Source organism: Lissotriton helveticus, chromosome 4_1 (assembly GCF_964261635.1).
Source record: "Lissotriton helveticus chromosome 4_1, aLisHel1.1, whole genome shotgun sequence".
NCBI lineage: Eukaryota > Metazoa > Chordata > Amphibia > Caudata > Salamandridae > Lissotriton > Lissotriton helveticus.
Window position 1 is genome coordinate 1065218886 of NC_136063.1, and position 11804 is coordinate 1065230689.

General features: G+C 43.9%; 1 protein-coding gene across 3 annotated transcripts in view; it reads right to left on the minus strand.

Moving 5' to 3' along the window:
• Positions 1-11363, minus strand: part of TRIO (trio Rho guanine nucleotide exchange factor) — a 4034553-nt gene extending 4023190 nt beyond the window's left edge. For all 3 annotated transcript variants that reach the window (XM_078687660.1, XM_078687659.1, XM_078687661.1), the window contains exon 1: positions 11127-11363. In XM_078687660.1, coding sequence (XP_078543786.1) covers positions 11127-11208 — 82 coding nt within the window. In that variant the 5' untranslated portion in view covers positions 11209-11363. The remainder of the gene's footprint in view (positions 1-11126) is intronic.
• Between the last annotated feature and the right edge of the window lie 441 nt (positions 11364-11804).

Sequence of the window (11804 nt, forward strand, 5' to 3'; positions counted from 1 at the left end):
TCCTTTCCAGGATTGACCATGGCAACGCCACACTTGCTGGCACTCCTAAAGTCCATCTTGCACCGATTAAATCTGTTCTCAATCAAGCCGCTAGACTTATCTCTGACTAAAAGATTTGACCACATCTCCCCCGTCCTCAAAAATCTCAACTGGCTCCCAAAAGAAGGAAGATCCACTTACAAGATTGCCTGCATCACTCATAAAGCTCTTCACCAAAACACTCCCTCTTACCTTGCAGTCAAACTACAGAAAGCAGGGTGTTCCAGGTCCCTGAGGAGCACTAACTCCCTTGTCCTAATCCCTCCTAGACTCAAATGTAAAAAGACCCAATCCCGGGCATTTTCTGGTAACGCTCCTTCGATTTGGGACTCGCTCCCCAAAGATCTTCGCTGCAACCCCTCTAACCCTTTCTTCAAAAAGGAACTCAAAGTACTTCTTCTCAACAAATATTGGTGTACCTAATGCATTTGGTCCTGACCTTGCTCACTCTTTACTCTTCCCCTACCCACTCCTTCCCCACACCCTCTCCCCCTTTCATTCTCCCTCTCTTCCACTGCACCCCCTTCTTTCTCCGATCTTTAAAACTCCATCTTCCCCTTTAATTTTTATCTTTGTTTTCTTTGCTCTCATTGCTCCTCTAAATGCATTGCTACATCCCTTGGAATTTCGATGCACATTGTTAATTGTTTGTTATTTTCTATTATTATGTTTTACCTTCCCTGTAAAGCGCTCTGATACTCTTGGGTCCAGCAGCGCTATATAAAACCTTTGAAATAAATAAATAAATAACCTCCCTGACCAGCTCCGCACATTCCAGGAACACTATCGTGCACTCTACTCCTCGCACAGGACAGAACCTCTTGACCTCCCGGCTATTTTGACGACGTCGCACTGGCTTGGATGGGTGACACCCAGCAGAAATTCCTTCATCTAGAATTGGAGCTGGATGAGATAACGGAGGCTATTATGGGGATGCAATCTGGCAAGGCCCCTGGGTCCGATGGTCTACCTATTGATTTTTATAAACTTTTTGCTCCCATCTTAGCCCCCATTCTGAAGCAAGTATTTTATGCGGCACTTGACGAAAGTAGACTCCCTCGCACTATGCGCGAAGCGCTCATCACTTCCCTGCTCAAGCCTTGTAAACCCCCTACTCAATGTGACTCCTACCGCCCCCTATCGCTTTTAAATTGTGACACCAAGATTCTGGCCAAAGTATTGGCAACACGCCTCAACCTCCTTATGGAGCGCTTAGTCCTGCTGGATCAAGCTGGTTTTGTCCCGAACCGTGCAACATCACATAATCTCCGCACCCTGCACGCAGTACTCCAGGACATTGACCCAAAGTGCGAGGCCGTGGCGGTATTCTTGGATGCCACCAAGGCTTTTGATTCGCTAGAGTGGGACTACCTGCTGGGCACACTGCAACACATGGGGATGCATTTCAGCTTCATAGACTGGGTTAAGCTACTATATCATCAGCCGACAGCCACTGTGTTGCTCAAAGGTGCCAGATCCACCCCTTTTACTGTCCAGAGAGGCATTCGCCAAGGATGCCCTTTATCCCCCATCCTTTTCGCGATCGCTATTGAGCCCTTAGCTGCGAAACTCCGTCAAAAGCACAAAAAGCACAATCACCGCGCCCTCATCTATCCTACCTGGAAACTGCTTGTCTCGCTCTACGCGGATGACATGACACTATACATTAAAAAGCCCCAAGATAATTTAAATCCAGTGCTGCGCGAAATTACAAAATTTGGGGGTATTGCTGGCGTGCAAATCAACTGGGCCAAGTCTGCAATTTTCCCGCTAACTGACAATACCCACCCGCACCAACTAGACTACCCTCTCGTGTGGGAACAGGATGAATTGAAGTATCTGGGCATTCGAATCACCAGGCAAAAGGAAACCATAATGTGTACCAACTATGGCACTGAACTGGATAAAATCACAGACAGTGTCACCAAATGGTTACACCTCCCACTTTCGATGGCCAGTCGAATCGCCCTCACCAAGATGGTACTACTGCCGAAACTACTGTAGCTCTTTGTCAATATTACGTATAATCCAGGGAGATTCTCCTTTCGCTCCCTGAAGTCCCAACTGACGAGACTAATCTGGGGTGGGAAACAGGCACGTCTTAGCCTCGATACACTTATGCTCTCCTTCCACCAGGGTGGGTTCGAGGTTCCCAACTTGGAAAGATACTATGACTGCGCCCAAGCACACTTCGCTGTCTATTGGTTCCACCCGCCGCCATACATGGCGCACTTGGCCGTGGAGGATGGTTACATGGCTCCTACAGTCGAAATCGGATATATCCATACTCTGGTGGGGCCCAGGGAACGCGACCCTTCCACTGTGGATTGTAAGGTGGCGGCCTGGAGTCGGATGGCACATGCCCTAGACAGTCCGTTTATTTATTCGCCAAAACTGCCATTGGTAAATGATCCCAGACTACAAGTCACTTGTGAAGCCATTTGTCCCAAGCTGCTCACGGAGCTGGGGTTTTGCCTGAGGGGGATATCTATGTGCACGGGGCTTTCCGGACAGGGGGGAAGTCACCCTCCATTATGGATACCTTTTTATTTGCTCAGCTACGGCAGACCGTCCGAGCGATCACCCCCTCATTCCCTGCCGAGCCTGAAACCTTTGCGCCACTACACGCCATAGTACAAACAGACGCCCCACGCTATGTTATATCTATGCTTTGCAAACATGTACAAGACGCACCGCGTTCCGCTACATTGCGGGCCCGACGGGACGGGGACCTTGCAAAGCCACTGACTGATGAGCAATGGGAGACTAGCTGCACACAAACAAACGCAATCACCGGTAACAATAGGTTAAGGCTTCTCCACTATAAATTCCTACACCGGGTATACCACACCCCTGCTTGGTTACACAAATTTCACCTGCGTGAGACTGATTGCTGCCCCCGCTGCGGTGCAGCCAGGGCTGACTTCATACACCTAGCTTGGTCCTGCCCTCAGGTTGCAGCTGACTGGTCAAAGGTTTTCGAGGGGCTTTCTGACATGCTGGGCGTTGCAGTTGTCCCCTGCCCACTAAAGGCGCTGCTGGGACCGACGCAGTCCGTAGTCACTGTGCACAGAAAGTTCCTGGCTATTGGTCTCTTACTGGCCAATCGCTTAGTTGCATGCCGCTGGGGACGAGCCCCTAAATTTAAGTGCTGGGTCCGGACCATGACCACGTGGCAGGAACACTTACATGATTACGCAGAACTACTGCCTCCGAGATCGCAGCCAAAAGACATTTGGGCTCCTTTCATGTCCTACCTCCTTCGGCAACAGGCGGACGAGGAAGACGGGTAGGAGGGGATAGCTACGGTTGACGCCAGTGCATCACGGTCTAATGTTTAATATTGCACCTGCAGATGTATACTTGTTTCTCGTTCCTCAACAGCCCACTCAATGTGCAAATATCCCTGAGATGTTCCTACGAGGGCATCTGCAATGTGCTGAACACCTGCATGCTGTTTTGGCACGTGATGGGTCACGCTCTGTCTGAATTGACGGATTGGCCCTCTAAAGGTCGTAGATGTCACTCCCATCTCATAACTTTGTCCTCAACTTTGACTATACTGTTTACTTCAGACATGCTTCCTACACTGCTTTATTGTGGGTAATGGTGGACGAGGGGGGGTAAATGTTACTATTGTTTTGTGAGTCGCCATTGCTTCATATACACGCTTTGCATGGGAAGATGCTCATACTATGTTGAATCATACGATACACAGCTGCCTGAACTCATTGCATTGATGTACCATGCTTTATATATACAATAAAGGTTTTTGAAACTAAAAAAAAAAATACTTGAGGTATTAACAATAATTAGCCTAAGAGACAAGGTTGCTACCTAAATGAGATTTTGACATCTGCCCCCTTTTCTGTTCTGTTTTAATTTATTTTATTTTATCTTCTACCCTGTTTGTCAGTCTATGATGATATTGAACATTGATTTTATTGTCTACAGGAATTTATGTTGTAAACTATGTATGGATGAACTTACCCAGTATAAGATATCTAGACCCTATTTACAATGGTTTGATCTGATTGGTTAAATGACCATAATAGGTTTTGTGTGATACCGATTGTGAACCAAATCAAAAGGAGACACACTGGCAGTGATATGACGGAATTTAATTTTGATAACATATTACCTTTAGATTAATCTTGTATGGATGAATCCTATTTTCTCTTATTTCTCCTTGTGTTATTTCTGTTCAGGTATCCTCATTTAGGTATTTTGGATATGTTTAACGTTAGTGTGTCCAAAATATAGGAAATTATATGAAGTATTCTATGTGGTGCGTATGCGATAACAACCTGTCTCAATATGGCGGCTGTTTGTTGTCCACTAAGCCGCGCCTCCATTTTCTGAACTTTTAGGCACAGCCCACGACAATTAACTATCGAGATGCAGCTTACTTAATGACATTCTCGCAATTATTTTGTTGATAATTGTGGGTTATAGATTGATAATAAGGGCAGATTCATTTATCCCGTTATGCGGATGATACTGTGACGGTCAACGTTGATAAGTTAGAATTTCCCTTGGGATTTTGAGAATAAACATGGCTGATTTTTAAAAAATGAGTTGAGACTCATACATATAAATTTAACAACATATTATTACGATGTAATGACTGGGTTGATACTTATTACACTTAATGGTGATTTCACTTGTAATTTATTCGAATGAATCTGCTCTAAGATGGCGGCTGTCGCGGTGCTAAGACTTTCAGTCCTCTTTCTGAGTGGTGTAACCGGAGGGCTATATTAGGTCAGAAGTAAGATGGCGCGGTTGCTAGACGCCGGTTTTCCCACACGAAGAAACGTTATGAGATATTGAGGTGAGACGCAAGACTCTGATTGCTTTTAATTGTCGTTTTGTATATAAAAGATTTTACTGTATTACTTTAAAAGGATACGGGTGCAATTAATAAGAAGGAGTTTTATTTTAGATTAATTATTACACGATAATGATGACAATACGAGATGACGGCACATGAATAGTTTTATCCTTTTTTAATATGCGAATCTCCGGTGTCATGAGACGGTTTTCTTGTTACCCCTATCGAATGTTTAAGGGTTATATGAGTCTTGCTCAGATTACGATTTTGGGGCAGCTGAGAGTTCAAACAGGAGGGGATTAGACGTGGTGCCTTAACTAACTGATGATTGAATTCAAGATAATGAAACGTCATGACTCTGCATTAGTTGTACTTATACATAGAGATACATATAGATATGTTACTCGTTTTTATCGTTTATAGGCTGCTAATAACTTGGTTACCGAAGAACACACTGAGAAACAATGTATTCTCTTTTCTACAATTAAGGCACATACAAGTGAGTGTTAATAAGACATGGATATTAGTTGTTGCTTGTCCTCTTTCCCCGACAGATAAACGGTTACTTGGACTGATCTTTAATTACAGATAATTGATGATTGGACACACGTATTAGTATACAGTACAACTTAATTTAGCGCGAGAACACGAATCTATTATTTTCAATAGGCGAGTCCCCTTCTCCAATATTCTTAAATTTCGCCTTCATGCTGGGGAACTGATTGCATGACCCATACACTGGTGGTGATGCTAGCTCATTGATGACAGTTTTGTTAGCCTTGTAAGGAGTTCTTAACTTATCCAGTGTCATTTATTTCGATGTTTCTACATTTTGTAGACATCACTCCTTTTCTATTCTGATCACTCTTTTTATAGGCTCACTAATGGGTGATATCTTTAGTACATTTGGTTGAAGGCTTTTGCTTTTTTGTCGTTTGTGTCACCTTTTTTTGGCTACTCCAAAGGCCTTGACTTACCCTTTGCCTGTGTTTGCATTTTCACCTTCATATTCACGGGGGTGTCAGGTTTGGATTTGGTGAATTGCTTTACATGTACTTTGACTGAAAATCAAACCTTGGAAAGGTGAATATCTAATGAATGTTCGTTTTATGATATTCTAGCCCTGACGAAGTCTGAGGTTGACACCTTTAAAGACGAAACACGTGTTGGTTAGGATCAAGTTTGGACATTCTTTGAGATGAATAAATGATGGACATATGAAGATTTTTGTCCTTTTGCATTGATTTAACAAGGACTTCTAATACTTTGGAATCAAGCTCATGATATCTGTGTGTAATTGTTTCCATAATCAAGCCGACTAATGAGGAGTCCCTGGACCAACAGCATCCTGGTTTCAACTGGGATCCACTGGAAGATCTTCCGAAGGCTACGCATCAGTCCATAGCAGACACCTGTCACATTATTAACATGGTCTGCCATACAGAGGTTGTCATCTATCAGCCCCCCTAGGTTGTGGACTACTGATTTGGGAGATGGACGAGGGCCGAGATTAGGGGGGGGGGGGGGCACCAATCATTGGACCACATAGTTTGAGCTTTCCCAAAAAGAATAATCTCTGTTTTTTTGGCATTGAGTTGCAGGTGATTATTTTGCATCCAGATGTTGATTTCAGTCATGCAGTTCATAAAGCAGAGTTTGGTATCCGTAATTTCAGGGCCAAGAGTGATCAGTAATTGCGTGTCATCAGCTTACGACAAGGTATCAAAACCATGCGATCTAATCACTCTGGCTAGGGGTGCCACATAAAGATAAAACAGTGTGGGACTCAAAAAGGAACCCTGGGGAACTCCCTTGTCTATCACATGACTGCGAGAGACAAAAGGAACCCATACGCTTTATAGAGGATCGGTCAGCCACACAGCTGCTAAGCCAATTCAAGGCCTTGCTGTCAGCAGTCAAGGCACGTACTTAGCAATCCCACAAGTTAGAAATTCAAGTGGAATTAATAAATATGCTAGCACAGAGTGTTTTGACAATCAATAAAAAGGTGGAAATGCTAAAATGCCAAAGTTGACCAGTGGGTCATTAGACAAAAAGGCTTGGAAGCTACTGCAAGCTTCACAAGTAACACATGAGAAGACAATTGAAACGCTAACCACACACCCAGACCCGCTATCCACAATAATAAACCAAGGTAGGGAAGCATGGATAAACAACATACAAAACATGAAACTTATAGAAAAGGATGAACCACCTTCCGCAGCCTAAAACGCAATAACGGAAACAGGAGAAACAATTGGCATTACCGAACTAACTAGTAGCACGCCCTCTGGCAAACGTGGCAGACCCTCAACAAGCATGGATGAGGGGCACCAAAGCAAAACAAAAGGCCCAAAAGAAATGACTGCAGCATCGCAGGGCAGCTCTCCAGACGACAAAAGGAAAAACTGCGAAAATCATTGAAAACCTATTAAGGGAAAAATGGCGTGACACTTACACACAAAAAATTTGTGAGGGCAAAATTAGTCCCGAACAGACAGCATCCTTAAGGACCCAGTGAATTACTTCATCTTTCAAGCAAGGTACAGAACTCCTGATGAAGCAACCCAGATGAGAAACAGCCAGGAAGAATAAAGAACACCAGCATGAGTGTGCAAAAAGCAGAAGGCCTAAATAAGGAAATTCCTATATATGTTACTTACATATAGCACTCAACCCTCAAGAAATATCATATTTGGAGGTAGTGAACACAAACCTCAAAAACGTGCTTTAAGGGCAAGAGGTTTGCAGCCCCACAAACAGAAAAAGGTGGTACCCAAGACAAGCAGAAGATTGGCAGTTCACACAGCAAATAGGCCTGAAGGAATGCAACTGTGCAAGCAGCTGGGAAATCTGCCATTGACACCAGAAAGGGTCACCTGCACAGCGAACAAACAACTACTGTTAATTGAAACACAATCTGAAGGCCAAAACATAGATACCTTGCAAACCACAACAGCGAGGAAGATAGCACCTATTGATCAGAGGGCCCAGATGGACAAGCAATGTCCCAGCATTAGGCTGGATGAAAAAGTACAAGTCCCACCACGCTAAAATGTCAGACAGGGACCTTGGACCCAAAAAATACAAACGGCGTACAGGCACATCAGAACGACAACAGAGGAATTAAAGAACAATTGATGGCAAGTATACCCTCCACTTTGATCTTCACTCCAAAATTCGAAATAAGAGGCTTGTGTGACATTTTAAAAATCGGTCAAAAATGTCATATCTCTTGTCGAGCATATCTTCGCTGGTCTACCTAAAATCGGCTCACTTAGCATTGGTGCACTTTCAAGAATGACATCTGGATTAGCCAAAGAGTCAATTCTGATGCAGTGGACAAGCAGGGAAGACACCCAAAACTTTATGGCAGAAAAAGATCAACTCAAGGAAAGGGGTGTACGCATAGACAATTGTGCAATGGAGAAGTATCCTTATGTATTATCTCAGAGGCAACAAGTCCAGTGGGTACAACAACCCTCAAAATGTGAACTAGGGGGCACCAAACCAATCTCAATACAGCCCGTGAAAATAACATCATAATCCATCTCTCATTGAGTGGCAGAGTCAGACATTGTACGGAGGCAAGAGAAATGCAAAACTCCAGGGAATCAGGAGACTGGGCCTGGATTCCAACAGCACAGCCAACCAACTGGAGGACAAACTCCTAGCATAGGAAAATACCCGGCTGTGGCTGGACACCATCGCACACCAAGGTGAGACCAAACTCCTCGTACTAGGGAAATAAAGGAGCAGACAATAAGATCCAGGATTAGAATAATAAACTGGAACGTGGCGGGGTTCAAAATTACTGTAGCAAATAAAGAATCTATAGAATTCCTACAAACTGGTGACATTTTATGTTTACAGGAAACATGGTTGATAACACCTAGCCCTATTAAAGGCTTCCAGGCAATCCACACACTGGCTCAAATGAAGAACCTTGTTGGAAGACCCATTGGCAGGCTTTACATCTTCATGAAACTAAATATACAAGTACGTGTCAAGGAATGGTTTGCGCACTTACACCATGTCCAGATCCTAAATATAAAAAGGAACACCAACTAAAACTGCAGTAATCAACCTCCATGTCAAGCTAAAAAAGAATGCAAAAACATTGAATATTAAGATAATTACTAATCTCATCCCAGAATCTCTCTACGGGCATCCGGGGACTCGAGTGCATTGTGACCTAAGGCTTTAATATGAGAGATCTGTGGCTTTAATATGAGAGACCTGTGACGCCACAAGCAAAACCATGGGGGGAGCGGGTGGAACATCATGGAAGCTTGCATCAATGAATTTGAACTGGGATCAGGGAATCAAACAAGGCTGATGAATAGGAAACCGCAGCCCACTTTGAAAAACATATCTACGCTGGATTATATCTTCCCGAGCAAGGAACTATTAAGGAGGTGCGTAAAATATAAAGAACACACCTCTGCAAGTGACCATCACCCATTATCTATCTTGGTGAATGTATGTAAGTGTTGCAATGCGCGAGGAATATCTCCCAGCTGGTCAAATGCTTCCTACAAACGGCGAGTCAGCAATAAAAATAATGAAATGGGGGCTTACCTGCCGGGTTAGAGGCCAACAGTGGAAGCATGACATACAAACATCTGGCAATGAAAAATGCTGGCCTGGGGTAATAGATTTGCCATTTAAGACCCTGTGTATTCAAAAGCAATCCAACCACAAAGGCAAACCAACAGGAAAAAGGCCCATGTACCTCCTTGATAAAGAATTCAATGAGAGCAAAAAGAGGTGCCGACAGGTAGAGTTACAGTACAGAGAGAGAGGTGCGCACAGACGAAAAATAACCTGAAAATGTAGAAAGCCGCACACACACAAAAAAAAATAATCACACACATTCGAATGTTGCATAATGAAGACGCACACCAGCACGCAAGAAATTCTGAAACAACAACAAAAGCGAAAGAAAGTAAAGGGAAACAAGCATTGGCATAGCCAATAGGTCTCGCTTGTGGGACCTTATAAGTATTTAGTTTTGCAGCACAATATCCGATTATGCAACAAGGATATTGTGCTGCAAAACTAAATACTTATAAGGTCCCACAAATGCGAGATCTATTGGCAATGCCAATGCTTGTTTTGCTTTGGAGGGTTCTGGTGTGGAGCTGAAGCTCACTTTGTTAGTCATGTGGCGAGGAAGACTATACTCGGAGTAATGAAGAATACCGGTAAGTAACCGGAGCATGAGCGAGCCCTGTTGACACAATATAAAACAAGTTCCACACAAATTACTGCACTGCAGTTTGCTACTCGGAAAACACAAGAGAGGTGACAGAGCTTGGTCCTTTAATGCAGTTCTATTAACTATCTACTACGCTATTCTCAAAACAAGTTTCAGCAGTCAGATCCTAATGGTGGCAATGGTTACTGAAATAGTTATGCGCTACCACTACTCACGATACACAGGCAATCGTTAAGAAACACTACAATTATAAAGAGTCGGTCTGTAAATAAGTTCATAAAAAGCACGCCACGAAGATATAGCCTTGCGCTGACTTTGTGGGTCAGCGCAAGGCTAGTTAATAAACTAACGCCTCTCGATTCTAGTGTGACAAGCAGGCTGATTATTTGCAACAATGTGTCCACAGATATTCACAAATAACGGCGGCGGATTGAAATAGCCCTCTCCATCTATACGCTGCAAAAAACACCCACATCAGGCGCGGTGTCAAAGTATGAGGAATCCGTGTAACAAAAGCAGAGAGTGGGTGAATTGATATACAAGGTGCAATTGTAACTACAGTCACAAAAAGCGTTTCTTGGTATCATCCTGACGTAATTCCTACGGTGCGCCGAGATTGTATACGCTTCTCGTTTTTTGGTTTCTTGAAATTTCACTGCCACACCAAGAACCAATGGTGGGTGGACGATTGATCCATCACATTCGCGAGTGACCGAGACCATTACCAAGGACCACAGTAAGCAGAAGGGAACGCCCATTGCAATCAAAAAAGGTGCACGTCGCCTCGCAGACCACTGGAACCCGCTGTCTTTGCAAAGTGCAGACAGCAACACCAAGGGTGAAACGAGAAAATAAACACATCTAGGTAACAAGCGGGACTCCGTCTGTGCCAACTGCCCTACCCCAAAGCAGCACAACCTGCAATTAAACTAAATGGGTAACAAAGACAGTAAATCATACACGATGACCTAGGTCGCGCTGCAGCTTCCATTTGTGAGTGACTATACGGAATTTCGGCCGCGCCGCTCTCACCTGACCGGTAAAAGGCCGCTACATCAGCGGACTCCTTTGCTGTCTCTTCAGGGGGCTCCCCCGCGCTGCTAGTGCCACTCATTGTCGCGACTGAAGCCCAGCTTTACTCCGAGATTCACTCGCCAGGATTTCTGGTAAAAAAAACGCGAAGAACAGAGGGGTGAAGATATTGCAGCGCTTCAGAAGCTCAGTCTCTTCTCCATCTTGTTTTCAGCGGCCGGGGAGGCGGGGGGAGGCGGGGGGGAGGGACGGTTTCCGGCGAGGATTGTCGTCACGGCCTAGACTGGAGACGGGTACACAATCACTCACAGTTCTTCACTACCAGTCGTTTCGTCAATCTGGTAATGTACAGAGTAAAAAATAGAGACAACACGCAAAATTACTTTTCGAGCTTAGCCTCGGAGCCCCCAGTCAGCACCATACGTATTCATCTCATTTCTGCCTGCGGTGACGAAATGAATAGAATTCTCAATTTAATTCAATTCAAAAGTGCTTTATTCGGTATGTATAAATACAACCATATAGCAACATTCAAATAAAATACAACATTTAGATTTTTAAATCTCATCGGGTTCCATAACATTGCTAGCAGTACTGTATAAAAAGAGAAAAAGAAAGAAAACATACTCTTTCTTCAGTACATGTGCAAATTAGCATAATAAAGTACATATTGGTTTA